Source organism: Desmodus rotundus, chromosome 11, assembly GCF_022682495.2.
Source record: "Desmodus rotundus isolate HL8 chromosome 11, HLdesRot8A.1, whole genome shotgun sequence".
In the NCBI taxonomy this organism is placed as follows: Eukaryota; Metazoa; Chordata; class Mammalia; order Chiroptera; family Phyllostomidae; genus Desmodus; species Desmodus rotundus.
The window spans coordinates 1,472,073-1,494,289 of NC_071397.1; the positions used below are offsets into that span (position 1 = coordinate 1,472,073).

The 22,217-nt window shown below is 43.3% G+C and overlaps 1 protein-coding gene and 1 pseudogene across 1 annotated transcript in view; both read right to left on the bottom strand.

Annotated features, from left to right (window-relative positions):
• Window positions 1-2,238: 2,238 nt before the first annotated feature.
• On the bottom strand, window positions 2,239-2,915 carry LOC112302059 (protein lin-28 homolog A pseudogene; annotated as a pseudogene).
• Window positions 2,916-5,810: 2,895 nt separating this feature from the next.
• TSBP1 (testis expressed basic protein 1) overlaps window positions 5,811-22,217 on the bottom strand; it is a 59,494-nt gene continuing 43,087 nt past the window's right edge. Inside the window, exons 18-26 of the mRNA XM_053914056.1 lie at window positions 20,232-20,252; window positions 18,970-18,993; window positions 18,322-18,345; window positions 17,996-18,019; window positions 17,246-17,266; window positions 16,647-16,667; window positions 10,476-10,496; window positions 5,894-5,914; window positions 5,811-5,860 (exon numbers count right to left, since the gene is read on the bottom strand). Of these exons, the coding sequence (XP_053770031.1) occupies window positions 5,811-5,860; window positions 5,894-5,914; window positions 10,476-10,496; window positions 16,647-16,667; window positions 17,246-17,266; window positions 17,996-18,019; window positions 18,322-18,345; window positions 18,970-18,993; window positions 20,232-20,252 (227 nt within the window). The remainder of the gene's footprint in view (window positions 5,861-5,893; window positions 5,915-10,475; window positions 10,497-16,646; window positions 16,668-17,245; window positions 17,267-17,995; window positions 18,020-18,321; window positions 18,346-18,969; window positions 18,994-20,231; window positions 20,253-22,217) is intronic.

Sequence of the window (22,217 nt, forward strand, 5' to 3'; positions counted from 1 at the left end):
GAATTCGCCTTCCCTTTCTTGGTCTCCCAACCCCATATTCGAAAGGAAAGGGCCCCTCATTGCTTCTCTACCCTAGGATTAGAGATTAAAACAGAGCAATGTAAGTTTGCATGAATCGCATATCAAGGAGTGGTCTGGACTCGGGGTACTGGGAAAAAGGGATGGAATATTTCTAGCTTCTTCAGAATTTTTTCACAAATCATATAAGAGATGGGGTGACACCCCACACATTGAGTGTGTATGTGTGGGTGTGTGGGCTTTTGTGGTGGGGTGCAGATAAAAAAGGGGACAGGGTAGGAGTCAAGTTTTTAGGACAGAAGATTTGGCCCAAAATAGAGAAGAGGGGAAGAGGAAACAAAAGAAAGGATGATTCAAGACCCTCACTTCAAGAGGGGTCCTCGAGCTCACGTTTCAGATCCTTGTTGCCCTGGTGCAGAACCTTTTGTCAAAGACGCTTTGGCTATTTTTCTCAATACAAAAAGAAGTCTGTAAGCAATAAAACCCCAAAAGGACATGGAGAAAGACCAACACATTTACACAAACTAGGCCACCTAGCAATCACCAAATCAGCTACTGTGAAGTCCTACAGAGCCCAGGCAAATACAATAACTAGAGGGGGCAGCAACTGCGGGAGACGAGAACCCAGGATCAGACACACACAACCCAATGCATCCTATTGCATTTGCCCCGTTTCAACACAGTGAGGTAGGTTTTCAGTGATCTCACAGCAGGTAAACGAAACCCGCTTTTCTCCTTCAGCTACTACAACACGAGTCACTGCTGCAGCAGGGCAGGACACGGGCTCTGGGCGTCACAAAGAAGCCATCACTTATTGTCTCTCTGGAGGCCAAGAGGAAAAGCAAAGAATTTTTGAAGGTTGAGGAATTTAGTCGTTGCTTCATATATCCATCCCTGGACAGATTGAAATGGGTAAGAGGTATTGTTTTTACAACCTGTCTTTATCAACTCGTTTTTTGTTTTTAAAGCACACAGACAGACAGACAGACACACACCCCTTGCTGTACACGGTAAGCCTAGCCCAATCTAGTGAGGGACGGATCTGGTATGTAACAGTGAGTCCCAAACCCTGGAGTCAGAGGTGTGGAACTGGAATCCTTGGTCACACGTGTATGGACAACTCTCCCCTGATCTTGGCTTCCCCTGTGTGCCTTTCACCCAGCCCCGCCTCTCCCACCTCCGCACCAACCACTTACTCCTGTTCAGGCCACTTGGCAATCTTCAGGTAGAATGAGATCAAGTAATGGGGCCACCCCAGTTAAAATCTAGTCTTCCACAAAACATTGAAGATGGAGGGGTTTCAAGAGGACACTACAGCAGAAAACCCAGCTCTACCTGGCAAAAGCGAGGCAGTTCAATAGGCTATACGCCCCAAATAGTTGTTGTCCCTGATGATAAAAACAAAAAGAATTCCTGCTGTGCAGACCCGGAGCTGCTGCTCACCACCCCTGAGATTGCTCATGTACCTGAGAACGCAGTGCGGGAATGAGGGCCTTGGACCAAAATATACAAAACTACAAAACCAGCGTATTTATATTGTGAAAAAAAAGTTAAAATGCACGTCATTCGCCCACAGCTAGTGTAGCTGGCATCCTAGAGAAAGTGGGACCCAAGGTGCAGTTATCCAAGGGACCAAATAAAATTGCATTGGCCCAGAAATGGGGTGGAAGGGAGCATAGGAGCAGCGGGTCTGCAGCTGCTCCCCAACCATCCCTTTTGCCTACCTTCGCAACCCATTGCTTGGGGCAATTCTCAGCACCCTGTCCCAAGAGTGGGGGATAAGGAAAAACCCTGCTGTACCCTGAGAGGTTCCCTCCCACAGAATGTAGTCGTTTGTGGGCTGGGTTCATCAATCTGGTCTTTTCACTCCAGCAGGGGAGATAGTATCACTACAGGTCCTTCTTTAAAAAGAAAACAGCTTCCCTAACCAGGTCACTTTCAGAAGCGGGAGACGCAAATAGAGCATGCCCGGGGGATTTCCCCCAAAGCCCTTGCAGGCATTTGGATAGAGTGTGGTTGGAGCTCCCTTGCCTCCCCCTCCCCCTGACCAGGAAGGAAGAGGGGGTGAGGCTGTGGAACCCAGCCTGAATACCTGGCAGTGCCAGCTGCCCATTGCCCACCCTGTCCCCCTTTCTCCATTCTGCCGATCGACGCCTGCTCCTTGAAACTTCCTGATCACAGAAGGATCGCCTCCGACCCACTGTAGCTCAATTCTGGGCATCAGGGGAGCAGGGCAGGGCCATGGATCTCTTCTTCTTCATCCCAAAAGCAGGCTGGCTTTCCCTGTGAGCTGTGGGCCTGCTGGGCCTTCAGTGGGCCTGAGGCCACCATATGGCTGATACTCTGGCACTTCTTGGGCTGGGGTGGCCGCTTGCATTCCTTGGTGTGATGGTCTATATCTCCAGTTGTAGCACCTGTTTCCTTTTGATCTGCGCTTCTGCATGCCCTTCCCTTTTGGCTGCCTCTCACGTCCAACACCAAACACCCCACCAGGGCCAGTAACTCGAATAGGTTCCCGGCCCTTGGCAGAATTCTTAAAGGTGAACTCTACTGCTTCACCCTCCTTCAGGCTCCGGAAGCCCTCCATGTGCATCTTATTCCAGTGCACAAAGACATCCACTGGTGGGTCGAGCGCGACCTCGGCGCAGACAGTCACGGGCAGGAAGCCGAACCCCATGCACACGCTGAACCACTTACAGATGCCGGCACCGTGCAGCAGCTACCAGTCCTCTGCTACTGGGGCGGCGTCTGCCGGTGCCTCCTCGGTGCCTTCGCACAGCCACCTGAAAACTGCTGGTCTGACACAGATCCCATGGTAGTCGGCTAAGCCGGAGGCCCTGGGCCCCAGGTCAGGCGGCTGTTGGCTTCAGAGAAGTCTGGAGGTCTGATCCTCTTGTATTTCTTAGATAAGTCCCTTTAACATTTCGTGTAATAAGGGCTTGGTGATGATGAATTCCTTTAGCTTTACCTTATCTGGGAAGCACTTTATCTGCCCTTCCATTCTAAATGAAAGCTTTGCTGGATAGAGTCATCTTGGGTGTAGGTCCTTGCCTTTCATGACTTTGAATACTTCTTTCCAGCCCCTTCTTGCCTGTGAGGTTTCTTTTGAGAAATCAGCTGACAGTCTTATGGAAACTCTTTTGTAGGTAACTGTCTCCTAATGCTGCTATGACACCTTGTCTTGGTCATGTGGCCTAATGCAGTAAGTGTCCTGTAGGGTCCAGTGGCACAGCCTCCCCTATCACCCAAGCTGGGTACTGGTGGTGCGCCCTTTGTGTGGGCTGAGCACACCCTCTTTTTGTAGTTAGTCTTGGTTTCTTTTGGCAGATTTATGGGAGGGATTTAACTAGGCCAGTCAGCTGCGAGGATTGGCTATGACCACTTACCACCAACGTCTGCCCTCTGCGGAGGACCAGTGGTGCAGAGGCAGAGTGGTGGTTCTCCAGTGTGGTCTGTAGTTGTCCACTGAGTGCACTGGCCCTGAGGTTTCCCCCCATAGTGCAAGCCAAGGTCAGCCCCCACTTGTGTTTCTCCTGGGGCTGACCTCCCTGAGCAATAAAGCAATGTGAGAAGGTTGCTACTTGTGCTGGGCTTGGAGATATCCAGGCAAGCACACACTGTGAATCTAGTCTGGCTGCTGCTAGTGCCTGGGCTGGAGCTCAGGGAGGCCAGTGGTGGCTTGTTTGATAGGATTTAGAAAGTTGTGAAGCATGAGCCAAGACCAGGCATTCATATGGAAGAGCAGCTTGGGTGGGCCTGTAAGTTGGGTGGGGTAGTTTCTAGGGATCTCCAAGGCAGCTCAAACAGTATTAGCCAGGTTGATAGAGTCTCAACTATGGCACCAGCCTGCTGGCTCTGTGGCTCTGAGGGGGTGTGGCTTAGAAAAGGGACAATGGCCTCTTGTCACTTTCATGCCAGACACTTCAGCCTCTCCCAGTATGCCACTGGTGCCCTTTAAGCTGCCACCCCAGTGCTAGGGCTCAGAAGGAGTGAGTCTGAGTAGGTGAGTCCGTGTGTGGGTTTTTTAAGGGGGTCTTCTTGGGGCTCCAGCAGTTTCTTCCACCAACGGAATATCCACTGGTTTTCACCACCAGTGTGAAGTTGTGGGGACTTATCTTCCTGGCACTGGAATCCTGGGCTTGGGGTCCTCACTCCCGAGATATCCCTCCCAAATTTTTATCCACGTGGGTGTCAGACCACCCCGTTCTGGGTCTGTGCCCCTCCTACCAGTCTGGATGGATGTGGTTTCTTTAATTCTGTAGTTGTCAGACTTACATTCAACTCAACTTCTGATGGTTCTGAGTGATGGTGGTTCTATATTTTAGTTGTAATTTTGATGTGGTTGTGTGAAGAGGCGAGCCGTGTGTGCCTGTGCTGCCATCTTGGCTGGCCGCAAAAGTTTTTAATTTTAATGAAGTCCAGTTTTTCAATTATTTCTTTCATGTCCTTGGTGTTATATCTAAAAAGTCACTGCCGTACTCAAGTTCATTTGATTTTCTCTCATGTTATCTTTTAGGGGTGTTATAATCTCGGGTGTCATATTTAAGTCTGTGCCCCATTTTGAGTTATTTTTTGTGAAGCCTGTAAGGTCTGTGTCTAGATTCATTTTTTTGCAAGTGGGTGTCCAGTTGTTTCAACACCGTTTGTTGAAAATATTATCTTTGCTCCCTTGTATTGTCTTTGTTCCTTTGTGAAAGAACAGTTGACTGTCTCTGTGTGGGGCTGTTTCTGGGCTATCTATTCTGTCCCAGTGATCTACTTGTCTATTCTTTCACCAACGCTACACTGTCAAGTTTACTGGAGTTTTATAGGTATGTCTTCAAGTTGGGTCACATCAGTCCTCCAGCTTCGTTCTTCTCCTTCATATGTGTTGGCTGTTCCGGTTCTTGTGCCATTTCAGACGCACTTGAGAATCAGTATCAACATCCTTCAGGTACTTTGTTGTAGTTTTGCTGAGATTGCATGGACTCGCTACATTAAGTTGGGAAGAAACGATATCATGACAGTGTTGAGTCTTCTTATCCATCAACATGGAATATCTTTCCATTTATTTAGTTCTTTGATTTTGTTAATCAGAGTTTGTTTAATTCTTGGTTTTTAATTGGTGCATTTAGACTGATAGTTTAAAAAAATGAAAATGCAAATACATTTTTGTTTTTTGCCTAGACATTATTAAAGGCAAGTCCCAATTCAATTCATCCAGGAAGAAGGTGTCTGAAAGGTCTTCCAAAGTGGTGCTGTTAACCCTATTTTCTGAGCAACAGTGGTGGCCCAGGCTTGGATATGATGAACCTTATCAGGGAGAGGCCAAGAATAACTCTTTTATCGTCTACTCTATTTTAGTTAGTTTTTTTCCCTTGTTTACAGTGTGCTGTCTGTCCCTCCTTATACTCTTACTTATACTCACATCTTCTCATTTTATTTTTCCCCCTTTTACCTTTTGAAATTTTATTTTGTGTCCCTATAACTTCAGATCGAAATATAAATGTCCTACCATGTTATTTCCATGGACCTGCCTGTGACCTGACCCCGACAGATATCGCCATCCTTGTTTCCCTTTGCTTTCTTGGCCACAATGTGATTCTCTAAACACATGAACAACTTTTTTTCTCTGTCCTTGCCACGTTGATTCCTCTTCCTGTGGTCCTTTGATTTAAAGCAAAACAAGAACCCAAACTAACCCACCTCTTTCCCCACTCCCCGGAATTTCAAATCATTGAACTTAAAAAAAATTCTGGAAAACATGAAGGAAAAGAGATGTAAAATAATCTGACTCTCCGGGTTTACTGTTGTCAGATGTCAAAAGTGTCAGTGCCGACAAAGAACCAGGTGTAACAGAGGACTAGAGGAAACGGAAAAGACAATTGGAACTTACCCGCTGCTGGCGGACCAAGTGCTAAATAAGAAAAGAAAACACATTATTATTTTTCTGAATTACGTACTCAGTTCTCATTGGAAATCCACTTGAAACATCAGAAAAAGGACTTCTGGGAACCATTAAATCTTACACGAATATGCTATTCCTTATTAATTCAACATTAACTCTACTTTAATAGCCTATATATCTAGGGCATTTTGGAAGGCCTGTGTGATTAGGTATATGAGTAACACTCACTTTTTCTAATGAAATATTTTTTTCTAAATATCCTGAATCAGGGGAAGGGTCACAGCCTTTCGGGAGACTGGTGGCCAGTTAAAGGTTCATTCAGTTCCATCTCTCGCTTTTCTGGTTTTCAACATCTGCTCTCCCGTTCAAAACTCTAGCACCATGTCAGCTTTCTTTCTTTCTTTCTTTTTTAGTGCGGAAAGTTTATTTATAATTATTAATTTGAAAACTTTTGTCATAATTTTTCTACATTTTTTCTCTCTCTGATAATCTCTGGGATTTAGCCAGAATTCTGAATTGGGTTTGAAAAACATCAGGTGTAAACATGGCTCCTCCGTAAGACAAGGGCTCTTACTAGCGCATCTTTCAGGGGGACAGAACAGGGAAGAGCAGGGCTCAATTATCGACGAATGAGAAGTTCTAAGTTTTCAATTTCCTGACCCTCTTTTCTAGTCCTACCTGTTTCATGGTAGATGTGTTAAGAGTCAACAAGATGGAGTCGCCTGTAGTCCCTCTTCCTTTTCAACTTTTATGGGTATTAAAACTCTTCAAAGGGCTATAATGTTTACTTAAAATTAGCTTTTATTTTTCTGCCTATTTCAGTCTGTAATCTTATAATGTCTTTGTTTTATTCTTCATCTTCCACTATATCATTTTTCTAGGCCCGTCACTTAGTTCACTTATTCCTGCCTTATTTCAAAAGCATCTGAGCTTAAGTCTTTAAAATTCGTTTTATTTAATTTTTTAAAATTCAAGACTTATAGTTTATTTTTTTATTATTGTTCAACTATAGTTGTTTCCATTTTCCTGCCACCACTTCCTCCCACCCCCCCCACCCCCACCTCCTACCCTCAATCCCACCCCTCTTCGGCTCTGTCCATGGGTCCTTTACACATTTTCCTTGATGTCCCTCCCTCTTCTTCCCCTTATTATCCCCTCCCCTCTCCCCTCTGGTTACTGTCAGTTTGTTCTTTATTTCAATGTCTCTGGTTATATTTTGCTTGCTTGTTTGTTTTGTTGATTAAGTTCTTTTTCTCAATTATACTTTATATTCAATATTATTTTGTATTAGTTCAGAGCTAAGTTTTTATTAGTTTACAAAGTTTGTTTTTAATAACAAGTTCATATAATGACTGTCCTCTTTAGTCATTGCATCAATAGATTTTTAACTTAAAATAAATCATTTTAGGAAGTGCAGAAAAATATGAAAGCAAAATAAGGTTGGGAAATATGCTACTTAGGTTTTTTATTAACATAAGTGACTATAGCCATTAAGAGAACGAGACCTGAACCCTGCAGTGGGCCAAAGGACACTAGAAATGCCAACCAATCAGTATGTTCGTGGGTCTGAAAAAGACCTTTAATCAACCTAACACAAAATTCAAACTTTCAAAAATTCAGTTACTTTACAGTGGGCGAGAAAAAGAATTTCTGAGACCATTGTCCCTTTTAAGAAGAAAGTTACAATTAAATTGGATATATCACCCTCTGTTTGGTTTTGTCTGGTAATGTAAGCCTGAAGAGCAAAGCTGGAGACGTCAGTCATACCCGCGACTTCACACGAACTGAAGCTCACAGGAGTGGTGGGGGTGGCCCGCAGTAATTATTACTGTTTTAACATCAAGCATTTATAGTTAGGCATTAGTTTTCAGCTGGCTTCAAATAGTAACTTCACACAATTATTTTAGATAAGTATTATTTATGAATCATGAGCTAATAGGACTATAAAGTTGTTATTACATTAAGTTGAAGATGTATTGTTTGGAGGATCCAAGATGGCTGCAGATTCGGTGGAAGCTACACTAACCTCCTCCCAGGACCAAACTAAAACTACAGCATAATTAGAGAAGAGACATCCCGAATAAACAACGGAAGACTAGCTAGAGGGAAGCCTTATGCACAGGGACTTACAGAAGAAGCCACACTGAAACTGATAGGGAGTGTGGAGGCGGGAGAGGGTTGGCTGGGCCCCAAAAGATGGCAGATGAAGTTCCAGAAGAATGTCTTAGCTGCAGACGGTGTTCCCCCTGAAAAGTGTGGGGTCAAAACTCCAAACTGGGATGCCCAGCATACAGCACCAGAACCAGGAAGGGCACCCGTATAACATCCAGCTGTGAGAAGCAGTGGGGTTTCGGTCCATTGGGAGAGACAGCCACAGATGCAGTCCACCCTCTTAAAGGGCCAATGCACAAAATTTTGTTTGCAGCCTCTTCCCCTGGGCTCCAGCAGAGGGAGGGCAGAGGGGACGAGAGCCTTGCGAGTGGGGAGAGTCTGGGCTCTTGGGAAAGAACCAAAGGGTCAGCCACCAGGATATCTGTGCTCAGTCATTCCTCCATACTGCAGAAGCCATCTTTCTTGGGCAAATCACTCCCCTCGATGTGGCATCAGCCTGGAGGGGAAGCAATAGCCCCACCCACAAGAATCTCTCTCGCCCCATCGGTGGAGCTTAAGCCCTGCTGAGGAGTACAACTGGAGGCTATTTCAGTGACCAAGCCTAACAGGGAGCCTGCAGAAAAGGCGGATCTCTGGGTGCTTTGAGACTTTTGCCAACCTGCTACTGGGCCTGGTGCTGGGAAAAGCTGGCCTTGGTGCTCAGCTTGGTCCTTTCCACATGCACCCAGGACCAGCAGAGGAGACCACAACCTGTGGATTGCTGTTAGCTTTAAACAGGTTGCCCAGGGCTGGTCGCACGTAGCCTCTGACTGACGGCTACAACAGAGTCTTTGGAGATCCCTCTGGTACAGAGACAAACACACAGAGACAGCCAAAATAGGAAGACAAAGAAACAGGCTCCAAATGAACGAACACAAGAATGCTCCAGAAGGAGAGCTAAATGAAATGGGTCAAGCAATTTATCAGATACAGAGTCAAAGTAATGATTATAAGGGTCCTCAGCAGCATGAAGAAGGACATAAATTCTCTGTCTTAAAAAAAAAATTTTTTTCCAGTCAGTGGGCATAGTGTGGTTTCTGAATTCTTCAGTAACGAAGGTACTAGGCAAGAAGGAGGTGAAGGGGGTTGGAAAATGTAAATGTGAAGTCCTTTTCATTAGGGAAAATTTCTGAAGGACTCGAATTAGGAAAGAGATGAATAACAACTTATCAAGAGGTACTGGAGTAACTGGCAGAACAACATGAAACAGAAACATAGTAGTGGAGTTTTCGGATAAGGAATATAATTTCCTCTCTTACTCTTTCAAAGTTGTGAACAGAGAGATCTCTGGAGGACACCAGGCATCCCCCAGAAGGACATCCATAGGGAGAGGAACCAGAGGGATTCTTTTGTGGAAAAGGAACAGTCCCAGTCTGATGGGAGTGGCTTCAGTACAGCCGAACGCAGCAGCAAGGAGGAGAGGGCTCGTACACACGTGCATAGGTCAGCCCGCGCAGTGTTCTTAAACAATCACAACTTCGAATGCTGATCGCGGACATTCCCTTTTCTCTTCCCACACCTGACGTATCCTCCTGATTCTCCCTCCCTTCCTTGTTTGTATCTCCACATTTGTTACATCCTGTCCTATGTATCTTCCTTTTTTGCAGAATGGAAAGTTTGTTATTAAAAAATATTTGAAAATTTTTTTTAGAAAAATAATTGTTTCTTTTAAACTTAGTCTTTTAGTCAAATATTCATTTTTTCCGTTGAATAATTAATAACCCATCGTGTTGATAAGTAAAAGGGAGAGGAAATATGTGTCAGTAAAAACATTAAATGAAATTGGTCAGAATTAGAAAAAAATTTCTTCTCATTTTGGGATTTCCAATTTGCACTGGCTTTGAGAAAGGAAAAGGAACTCCGGATGGGTACTGCTGCGCGAGCTAAAATCCAGACACAAATTACTAGTATGGGTTGACACTGAGAGCAGCATTGACGTTGATAATGGCATTCTCGCTGATACTGTTTCCAGACCGGAATTTCTGGAATGGAAAGGAAGAACAAGCTTCGAAGCCCCTGCTGCTCATAAGTGCGGGATCGTGAACAAGTTACCTGGTCTCGCTATTTCCTTCTCTTTAGACAGAAATAACAATGCTTGTCCGATGTAATGCACGTACAGTGCCTGGCACATTGGAAGGACTAAATAAATATTATTTATCATTTTAGTGCCACATTCAGTACCAATGAGCTTCAATGATAACTTCCAAATGGACACTGCTAGCTGCTGTGGAGCTGGCTACTGAAATTAGGAATAGGGAAATAAGAAGCTAAAAGAAGAGGACATATGGAAAACTAATACACCGTAGAGACAGAAACATGAATCTTGTGCTACAGTCACTGAAAACAGAGCACGGAACCCCCTCTAGATGCCATCGGAAATCAGTGATAACAATGGAATTGAGAGAAACGTGGGACTTACCCTTAGGTGTCGCAGGTCTCGCTGTGTATGAAAAAGAAAAACAAGTTAGTGTGGTTGTCTCATGAAACAGAAGTGCATCGTCACTGATGTCATTTCCAGGACGAGCATCGCACTTTGAATAGCAGCGGAGAGGAGAGGGACTAAGGGAGGGCCACTTGGCCCTGGGACTGGTGTGAAAGGAAGGGCCCACAGCTAGGGGCGGGGCTCACACTTACCTTTCCCACAGCAGTCTCGGAATTGCCCCAGTCGAGAAGCACGCCACATCCCCACCCATTTCAGTTGAGCTACTTTCTTGTCCTCCTTTGCCATTCTTCTCTCCCAACCCTCACCAACGTTTTAGATCTCTCGATCTGCCCAGGTTTCACTCCCTTCTCTGAGAGCAAGTTCTGTGTTCTGTTTACTAATTGCATCCTTAGCACGGTCCCTGTGAGGCCAGGCACTTAACAAATGTTCGCTGAACTGAAGAAGAAACTCTCCATGTTGTGGCCAACATCAGATCACTCCTCTTGTCCCCGTGTTCTCCTCGTGCGCCTGCTAGTCAGGAAGATTTTGTGCCTTATTAGTGAAACGGACACTGAGCATTTGCAGACAGGCCGTGATCGCGGCCGCATGGTGCATGAGGCCCAACGAAAGAGACTGTTGGGGGAAGGTGATTCTATGGCATTTTGTGCCTAAACGCCTGAAGAATTTTAGCTGTAAGATTTTGAAAACTTGCCCTGGCTGGTGTGGCTCAGTGGATTGAGTGCGGTCCTGCGAACCAAATTATTGCGGAATTCAATTGCCACTCAGGGCACACGCCTAGGTTGTGGGCCAGGTCCCCAGTAGGGGACCCTGGAAAGGCAACCACACACTGATAATTCCTCTCCCTCTATTTCTCCCTCCCTTTCCCTCTCTGAAAATAAGTAAAATCTTAAAAAAATAGTTTTTGAAAACTTGAGGCTAGGAATAATAATTTCAAAGTTATAAATAATTTTCTATTTGCAAGAGGTGAAATAATTAACACACTTTTAAGGGCAGCTTGCTCTTTTGTGTTAGGAAATCACTGGAAAATGCCAGGTGTGAAAAAGCAAGGCAGAGATCAAGTGAAAAGCAAGATACGAAAAGGAGATAATTAGTATACTATGACTCCGAGTAACCAAACTGCCTCATGTAAGAATGCAAAAACCTACCCGGGAGAAAACTGTTGGTTTATAAGTATAAACTTGGGTTGGACTAGCGTTGAGAAGTGTTCATTCAGTGTGGAAGTGCACACAGCACCACGAGGCACTTTGAGGATCAGTGTTTTTTTCCAACATCAGAGGCGGCACCCTTGACCAAGAAGAGCATTCATTAGCCATGGAGTTCCTTCAGATAGCCTCATGGACAGTGGTTAAAAACAAAAAAAGAAAAACAATGGAGAAAGCTTGTTCTGATAGACCAGCGGTGAGGGTGTGGGGTCACTCCCTTGCAGATTCCCAGGGCTTGAAGGGACAACACGTTGCAGGAGGTCTTTGGCAGGTGGGCACGGCGGTGATCCGCAGCCAGGTTTGCCGTGTTGACCTGCTTCCTCAGGGTTTCACAGTATGTTTGTTTTATTTGCTTTGTTTTCATTTTGAGACATTAAAATATTTAAATGATACCATCTCAGGAATCAATAGTCATACTATCTGTAATGTGACACTGGTCATATTTTTTCCCCAATTTCTTCTAAGAGAAACAATATTATGGAGATAGCTCAAGTGCCTTTGAATCCCTGGTCCCAGGTTCCTTTTCTTCCTTTTGCTCTTTGGAGGCAACTATTATTATGGTTTTGGTGTGTACCCAAGACCTTTAAAAAGTACTTTTATAAAATACGTGGATTTCTAAGCAACACTGTGGACTTAAATTCTTTTGCTTTAATTGCATTTGCCATCTTTAATATTATTTTATATCTGAAAATGCAGGATGGATGGGGCAAAAGCAGGTTTACAGTGACAAGTACACAAAACACAGAATTTATCCTTGTATGATTATTTATTATATTATTTGTTACGAACAAGTATCAACCTGTTTTTGCCCCACCCTGTGCTTTGCGTCTGGCTCGTTTCATTCGACACTATGGTTTGAGAGTTTGAGACGTTTCCTTGATTATACACAGACCCACACAGTTCTTATCCATTTTAAACCGCTGCATAGGACGCTCTCTTATCGGTATACATCAGATTAACTTATTTCTGATTTTTTATTATTAAAAACATCGTGACAAACATCTCTGTACACGCCTTCTTTTGTTCACATCTAAGACTTTTCTCTAGTGTTTCCAACTAGGAGTAGAATTCACGGGTACGCGCATGTTTAGTCTAGATACAGACAAATGGCTTTTCAGAGAACGAGGGTTCCTGCTTTATCACACAACCCAACAAACAACTGATCTTGCCAGGCTTTAAAATTTTGGCCAATATATTTTGAGAAAAGTAGTATCGCATTTTTACATTGGATTCTTGATCATGAAAGCGAGTTAGCAACTTTGCTTCTGTTTGTTAGACATTCAGTTTCCCTATTTTGTGACGTTTATTTTTATCCTGTTTAATTTCTTTTTCTTATTGATTATGCATTGTATTTATATTGATATATTCTTAATGCTGATAACATTGATAATTATTCATACTGCAAATATATTCTCAGTCTGACCGCCTCTCGTCTTTTAACCTTTTTTTTGTAGTGTTTGGTTTCAATAAGAAGTTTTAACTTTTTCTTTTTAGAAGTTTTAAATTTGTGTTAGTCATTGACTGGTAAGATTTTAATGTCACTTACATTTCATTGTCTTCTTCTTCTTGCTCCTCTTTCCCCATCACTTCTTTGGGGTGATTGTGCTGATTTATCGTGACCATTATGATCCTTGTTTGCTAATCACTGCTCTTTAGGCTGATTTCAGAAACTTTTCTGTTTTCTCCATAAGCATAAATATCTGTTTATGACTAACTTCTCAATCCTTTCCCCCTTTCCCCTCAACTCCCTACCCCTTCCTGTGGCAATCATCAGTCTGTTCTCTGTACCTACGAGTCTGCTTCTACTTTGTTCATTTATTTTGCTCTTTCGATCTCAAATGTAAGTGAAACAATGTGGGATTTTTCTTTCTCTGTCTGACTTCTTTCATTCAGCACAATATCCTCTCAGTCTGTCCATGTGATCGCGAATAGTAAGATGTCATTTTTTAAATTGCTGAATCATATTCCATTGTATATGTGCACCACAACCTTTTTATCCACTCGTTGACTGATGGACACTTGGGTTGCTTCCATATCCTGGTCATTACACACACACACACACACACACACACACACACACAACATATATACAAGATAACTCCTTAGCAGATAGTTTGCAAACATTTTCTTCCATTCTGTGGGTTCCTTTCTCATTTTGCTTATTGTTTGTTCTGCAGTGCAGAAATTTTTTAGTTTGATTTAGCCCTACTTGTTTATTTTGGCCGATGTCAAGAAGCTTTTTCCCTGTGTCACCTTCTAGTTTTACAGTTTTGCTTCTTACATTTAAGTCTTTCATCCAGTCTTTTAGGTTACTTTTTATGACTGGTATAATGTCGGGGTCTAATTTCATTCTTTTGCATGAGAATGTCCAATTTGCCCACCACCATTTTTTGAAGAGATTATCCTTTCTTCATTGAGTATTCTTCGCTCCCTTGTCACATAGGAAATGATTGCATGTGCACGGCTTTATTTCTGAGCTCTTAATTCTGTTACATTGGTCTATGTCTGTTTTATGCCAGTACCATCCTGTTTTGATTACTATAGCTTTGTAATTTAGTTTGACATCAGGAAGTATAATGACTCCAAGTTGAAATGTCAACTCTTTGAGTGCAAGGTCTTCGTCTTTTTCCTGCTATATTCTTGGTGCCCAAGATAACGCCTGTCCTGGAACACTATATGTATACTTGTTAAATGCATTCATATGTTTGATGATTTTCAGTTTGTTACTTTAGTGCTCTTCAGATTGCTACAGCCTTATTTCTTGTGGTCGGAACCCTCCAGCTCACTAGGGCTTGTGACGTGTCACTCACACGGTGCTGGATTTCCTCATACCTGTCATAATTTTCTGGAAGTCTCTTATTCCTTGGGAGTTATCTCTGTGGGTGTTTTATCCTGTGAATCTGGGTTGTGGATACCTTCCTGTGGGGAGTTTCATGATTGCTACTGCCCTAGCTATCAGGGTTCACTCTCAACAAACCAGAGCTTGCCCATTTGACTTGGGGTTCCCACGCTGTGTGGACAGTGCACTTCCAGTAAGACTTTGCACCTTGTCAGAATTAGGTCCGGACCTGTGTGGGTGGTCTTTGTTTCCATGGCCGGATCAGATGGATGACGTATTTTGGTTCCCCTCCTTAGACAAGCAGTGTATTTTCTGCTCCTAGCTTCACTCAGGGAGGCCCAATTCCAGCTCTTACTATATTGGGTCTTGAGGCTTTGGCTGCCTTCTCATAGATGTTGAAACTTTTACTTTGCTTTTGAGATGCAGCTTCTACTTCCTCTCTCCACTTGGTCACGCATCTTGCAAAGGGCTTAATTTTAACTTCTCCTTACAATGTATTCCTATTCGGTTTATGTTCCATGGAAATCATTCTAATCCCTCCATTTTATGCTTAAGCTAGTCTGTGTATGTATGTATGTATGTATTCCTCACTTACGGATATATTTATTGATTTTAGAGAGAGGACTGTGGGGAGAGAGAGAGAGAGAGAGAGAGAAACATTGATCTGCGAGAGAATCACTAATCAGTTGCCTCTCGTACATGCCCTTATGGGGGATCAAAACTACAACGTAGGTATGTGCCCTGACCAGAGACTGAACCCACAGCCTTTTGGCATATGAGATGATGCTCCAACCAACTGAGCCATCTGACCAGGGCTTGGCTATGTATTTTTAATAAAAAAAAAAATTAGCAACCAAGACCAAGGCAGCCAAAAAGTGGTAGCATATTTCCTACTTCCTTTGGCATACCATTTTTCCTCCTTGCAATCCCTTGGGTCTTGGATTTTTACATTTCCTTTCCTGCCCATCCTTTCTGATGCCTCTACTGAAAAGAACACTATTTATTCAATTTAGATTCTGGATTATAATTTCTATTTGCAAGACCAATAATCCCACTACTGACCTCAGGTGGGCCTTGGTCCCTGTTCCCAATTATAGGGCAGGTGCCTAAACATGGGCATCTTAGGCTTCCAACCCCGCCCTTGGGTCTGCAGACAAGTCTTTTCACTTGTGCAGTGAGAGTATTTAGCTGCTTGGCTTCCTTGCTCAGGATTCAGAAAGAATGCGTAGATGGGAACTTCAGAGGAACACAGACCATACTGGGTTAAGGGTTCCAATTCTCCCTTTTCCAGTACCAATCCCTGTATCCTAACATTATTGAAATTACTAAAAAACTATTATTCTAGAGTACATTCAGCATGTGTTGAGGTGGGAGTGTGGGGTGAATGTATGTGAGCATGTTGGTAATCTGTCAGAGTGACCCAGATGTCCATCGCGTTTCAAAAATTGAGATTTTTTTTTAACTTAACTTCTGGATTAAGTGAGATGCCTTGGCAGCTCTGCATCTGCATTCCTGCATGGAGAGATTGGCTGCAGCTGAGCAGCAGCTGCTCTCTTTACACTGTAAGTGACCTTCCCATTCTCCACGGTTCCTAGGGGATGTATCTCACCTCACTCATTTATGTTACCTGCCTGGGCTCTGTCGATATCTGAATTTTTAACCTGATAGGAACTTAGTGTTGTAATATTAATGTGATTTAATTTCAATCTGAGGAACCTCAGGAAATATTGGGATTGCATAAAAATCATTTGTAACGTACACATAAGTGAGAACCGGATTTGAATTGTGGAAAGTTAGTACACAGTGTGCTACTGACTTTGTGAATTCTGTATTAAATATCACCATTGTCAGCGCTTGATCTGGTTTAAATGTTGAGTCACTATGGGTGTCTGTTACCTGGGTAACTGAGTTAAGAACTGAAATAATGGTAAATCCTATGGTTATGAACAAAAAAATTGTCTTGCAATTCTACTCTAGAGGCCTTTGGGAGAGGTGGACCCGAACAAATATAAGAAACGTAAGTCCACTCTCTCGCACGCCTGGAAGTAGAGACATCAAAGCTCAGGAAAAGCCCCACATTCGATGAGAGAGAAATAAAGCACTTACTTGAGGTTCTCTGTGAAATCACTAAAAATAAGCAGAAGAAATCCATGTAACTTTTCTTAAATAGAAAAAACGTAGTAGCATCTACTACAGTCTGCTGGAGGACTGGGGTGGGCGTAGGAAGATAGCATCTTCAAGTATGTAACGCAGACTTAGATACGAGATTAAGCAGCGATGATGTGATATGCAATTAACAGGGTTTCCTTAAAAGTCCTCTTCACTTCTTGGACCTGAGCAGCTTTGGGTTCAGTCTCAGACTGGATCTTTCTGTTTCCTTTGAGTAGAACTGTGATCTTTGAGGGAGCACTCAAAGGTCTCTCTCCAATTAAACATTATTTTGGACGTTTTGTCTTTCTCTCTCTCAAAAATTCTGCCTACCTGTATTATTTTTTTAATATTCTTCAGTTTTTTTTTTGTTGACAAATGTTAGCTTAGTCCTTCTTTCAGTCAGTATTCTCTTAAATTTATAATGTAGGGGAAGCTGGGTAATAAGGAAGCAAGAGAGCAATGCGAAACTCAAATCTTTTAACAGAACCAAGTCCCTCAGACTTTCAAGGCCAAAGACAAAGAGAGCCAAAGTAGGAGGCAGATGTCGTACTTACTTAGGGGTACCACAGGTGGACCTGAAAAATCAAATCGATGTTATTAGATACTGGTTTGAAAGAAACAGGTCTTTCTGGGGAGGATTATTTGTGTAGGGAGAAGCTTGGTAGTGACACAGCTTTGTTCAAATGATGGTTCTATGATGTTAGTCTTCGGCAGGCGTGTGGCTTCAGTTTCTTAGCCCTTACCAAGAGGTTAATGGAGGTACTCTAAAGATTAAGTAGACAGCTGTCAGGACGGGGGGAGGGACTGAGCAAAAAAGTGAAAAAAAGGAGAAAAAGACTCATGGACATGGACAAGAGCGTGGTGATTGCTGGAGAGAGGGGTGGAGGGAGGTAGAGGAGGGTACGGGGGGATAAATGGTAGTGGCTGGGGACGTGACTTGGGCTGGTGAACTCACAGTACAGTGTGCAGATGATGTGTTACAGAATCGTACACCTGAAACCTGGATAATTTTGTTAACCAGCGCCACCCCAACAAATTGAATAAAAAGGAAAAAAAGATTAAATGGGATAATATAATTTAAGCACCTATACAATTCTTCCCACATAGGACATGTGAAGTAAATATATATTTGAAATTAAGTAAATGTAAATTTACTTCACAGGAAGAGAAAGCTGATGAGCAGGAGGCAGAGGAAACTGGGAGCTGTGGGCACCAGGCTGCTGCACAAGAGTTAGAAATGAGCGGGCGAAGGCTGGTCCCCCCGCCTTGTTGAGAACAGCAGTAAGAACAGAAAACGGTCTTACCGCTGGGCTTTGCAGGTGGAGCCGCTGAAAGACAAACAAAGCATCTTTGTAATCCTTTTCTCTCCCACTAATTTTTTCTTCTGTTTAGAGAGTTCCTTCTCAGTAGGTCATAACAATAGGGAAAATGTTCCCTTCGGTTTTATTTACTTTTAATGTAAATCAGCAGGTTTTGAAATTTCAAAAAAAATTATTAATAATTTCATGGAATTTTGATAAGGGAAGGTAAGTGTTTAAGGAAGTGTGCACCCCATGCCCGGAGATCCCAGCCTTGGCCCGGAAAGGCCCGGGTACAGGACCCGAAGTGGAGGAGACATAGAAAGACTTACTGACGGCGTGTGGAGTCGGTCCAGCTGCAAACAGAACAGAAAAAACTGTTGTCTCCTTTTCCTTTCTTCCCTGTTCAATTTGGTTTTCAATTTGTGAAGTCCCTTGTAACAGGCTGTTTTTAACTGCTGAGAAACTCTCCCCTCTGCCCTCGATTTTTTCCGTAGAATTAGTAAGAAGCTGACAGAATTATTGGTAAGCTGGAAGCAACATACCAAGAATTATGCCCCTAAAATCCCTATGTACTCAGGGGAGGTTTCCTTAGACATCTTGGAACCCAAATGTGGAAGAATGGACCAGGTGGGCAGGACGTCCAAATGAAAAACTGTTTTAGAAACTTCTTATCTCCTCCTTTCTCTCCTATCATTCTTTTCCTTTTCTGTAGACAGTCCCTTATTGATGGTCCCTATGACTAAGCACATTTTTCTCCCCTCTCATATTTATGTCAATGAAGTGTTAGATTTTCAATGTATCATTAATAACCCAGAGTGATTTTGGTAAATGAGGCAGCAAGAGGCCCATATGGACCTCACCCCCTTCATATCCCAGCGGGGCCAGAGAGCAGTAAGGAGAGAGAAGTCAGTCTCTCTGGCCCCGCTGGAGACCAACTCAGCCCCACGGCAGAGAATCAAATGAACACGCAGACTTACTGATTGTGCGAGGAGTTGATCCCGCTGGAAAAAAAGCAGAGAGATTTCTTATTCCCCCCTTCTTGTTTCCTGTGCTATTCATTTTTTTCTATAAGTAAATTTATTAGTGATATAACTGCTTGAAAAGTTTTTCTGATTAGAGACATCTGACCTTTTCGAAAAACTTACATCATCAGCTGGTGAAATGCTAGTTAATGGGGGGAGCAAAAGACTAAGAAAATGGGAGTTTCGAGCTTCTGAGGGCAACTCTAGCTCCAGTAGAGATCGCTGGCCTTTGAAAAGTGCACGGCAGAGAAACAAACGAACAATTTGCTAATTGTTCCTATAGATGACCCAGCTGGAAAACAGAAGTGTCATCCATAGCCCCACTTTCATTCCTTTTCCTTCTGTATGGAAAGTCAGTAAGTGACAACCTTTAGAGCCCTAGAGAAAAGTTTTTCCCTGCTGTTAAATTTTTATGTGAGTCAGTAAATATTCTAGAAACCTCTTAGCAACCTACTGGAATTCTGAGTAATGGAAAAATAAGGGGTCAAGGAAATAGGACCTTTTCACTATTAGAGTCCCAATATAGATAGCTACATTTTGGTTGAGGAAGACCTGTCAGATGCTGATGGAGATAGATGAGTTCGTCATGAAGAGAGAGTCAAACTTACAAGAAGATTCTGTAGCTGAAAAACAAAGAGAGAAATCAATATGGAAAAGCTGGTGAAAGAGGAACCGGTTTTCCTGCGACGCTGAGAGGGAATGTCAGGGACGGCCATGGAGAAAGCAGCAAACCTTGGTAGGGGCTGTAGTGCCCCGGACTGGGAAAGCAGGGGACCGCCTGCTTAGTTTGAGAGGATGCGGGAAGGCGAGATGCTTTATCTCTTCCCTGTGTGCAACGACTGCTAACTTAAAAAAATCCTACAGGGGATTAGTAATTTAAACTCAGTTGCCTTCACTTTTCTTCCTATTTCTGCTATCCCGTGTGAGATTTCATTCATTAACGCAAATATCCTCCCTCCCTTCTTGACAAGCCACATTAAACTTTGGATAGTTTCCTCTGATGTATATACACACACACACACACACACACATACATATACACGCCCACAATTTGGCTAATTAAGTGGGGTTTATATTTCCCCCAACTCATTCATTCCTTGGGGGGGGTCAGCTAGAGTGTGGGCAAAGGAACATGAATTTCTAGACACAAACAGAGGATGCCAGACCCTGTAGAAAGCTGAATGGAACTATCACATAAGAATAGGCCGGGAACTTACTGGTCATTTCTGAAGTTCCAGCTGATAAAAAAATAAAAGGGAAAAAGAAGGGAGAAATCAGTGTGTGTAGAACCAAGAGATGTCTGTTCTCCTGTAATGGTTGAGAAAGGGTAACTGCAAAGAGGACGCAGTGAGCTCTGAAACCTGCCCCTTAGCTCTGCCGCGTCTGGGCTTAGGCACCCATCCTCATGTTCGGTGCCCCTGGGCTTGTTCCTTCTGGTCTGGGGCAGGGGCATGACCATGAGGCCTGTCCCATTGCTCTAAAGACCTTTTGTCATTCTCATTTTCACTCATCTTACTTTCCTACCTAACCTCTTAATGAACTTGAAGTGTTCTTCCCATTCCTTCTCTTTATGAGTGCAACTTGAAACACTCATTTTACTAATTAAGGAAAATTAATCAATGCATTTTGTACTTTCTTCAAATTGCCTGTAATTTAGGGGGAAGCTGGAAAGAAATAAATGTAGCAGCATGTTTTCATGTGCCCACTTCGTATTTTTAAAGTGCGTACACACAGGGGGGAGGACTTAAGCAGTGATGAAAAATAGGAAAAGGGAATCCACAGGTACATACAGGTTCTCCGGCACGTAGCGGCTATTCGGGGCTTCCGGCCAGATGAGACTCTGCCTTAGCCACAGTGAAACCCTCTGAGGTGAGCTGGCTTATGTATTTTCCGCTGTAAGAGTTATGAGACCTCCCAAGGCTGTCGGTCTTGGTGACAATCAAGAGTACTGAGAGAGACAGCCTTGATCTGGGGGAATAGCCAGTAAATGACGGCTCTTGTTCATACACAACCAGCGGGGCGTTTAGGGCGGGCACGCCAGCTTCAGTGGTCACGGGGTGATTGTGTTGGAGACTGCCTGCCCTCTTCACACGCTGAGATTATTTTTCTGAGATATCTTGTAGCACTGTAAACCCCTTGGACCAGAGGTTAGCCACATCTCTCTCCTATTCATGACTTTATGCCCAGTGCTTAGCACAGTGTCTGAGCTCAGCTAGTGAAGAAATGTTTCAGTGCCTCGGACCTGCCTTCTGATAGTTTTTCTCCTGTTTGGCTTAAACTTTGGAGCTGCCACGTGCTGTCCAGACTCAGAATTTCCAACCAACCGCACCGGGGGCTTGGTTTTGACACTCCATCGTTGCCCTGTTCGCCCCAGTGTGAGCTTCTCCTCACTCTTTTCCGTTCGCGTTTTGTAGTTGCCAGGTGCTCCTGCCAAATCCTGTAACTGCAGCCCACCTGCTGTCATATCCTGTTCCCTGAAAGAGAGTGTGTGTGTGTGTGTGTGTGTGTGTGTAGGACTTCAGGAACTTAGGGTGGACTAGGCCCTGAGTGGTATTGCCTGGTAGACTTCCCCAGGGAACTGGAAAGAATATTTTCTTATCTATTTATTTATTCCTTCATTTTATTATATTATATTATTTATTTAATTTATTTTATTTTATTATTGTTCAAGTCCAGTTTTCTGCCTTTCCCCCCCACCTCTGCCTACCACCCCAGCCATCCTCACCTCCTTCCCTTGATTGTGTCCTATAGACTCCACCAAAAACTGCTCGACCTAGTAAATGAATTTGGCAAAATGGTGGGATACAAAGTCAATATTCAGAAATCAAAGGCATTTTTGTACACCAACAATGAAATAACAGAAACAGAAACCAGGAAACCAATCCCATTTGATATAGCAAAAAGAAAACTAAAATACCTAGGAATAAACCTAGCCAAGGAGGTAAAAGACCTGTATTCAGAAAACTACACAACACTGAAGAAAGAAATTAAGTAAGACACAAATAAATGGAAGCATATACCGTGTTCATGGATTGGAAGAATTAACATCAAAATGTCCATACTACCCAAAGCAATTTATAGATTCAATGCAATAGGTATTAAAGTACCAATGGCATATTTCACAGATACAGAACGAACACTTTAAAAATTAATATGGAACCATGAATGACCCTGAATAGCTGCAGCAATTTTGAGAAAGAAAA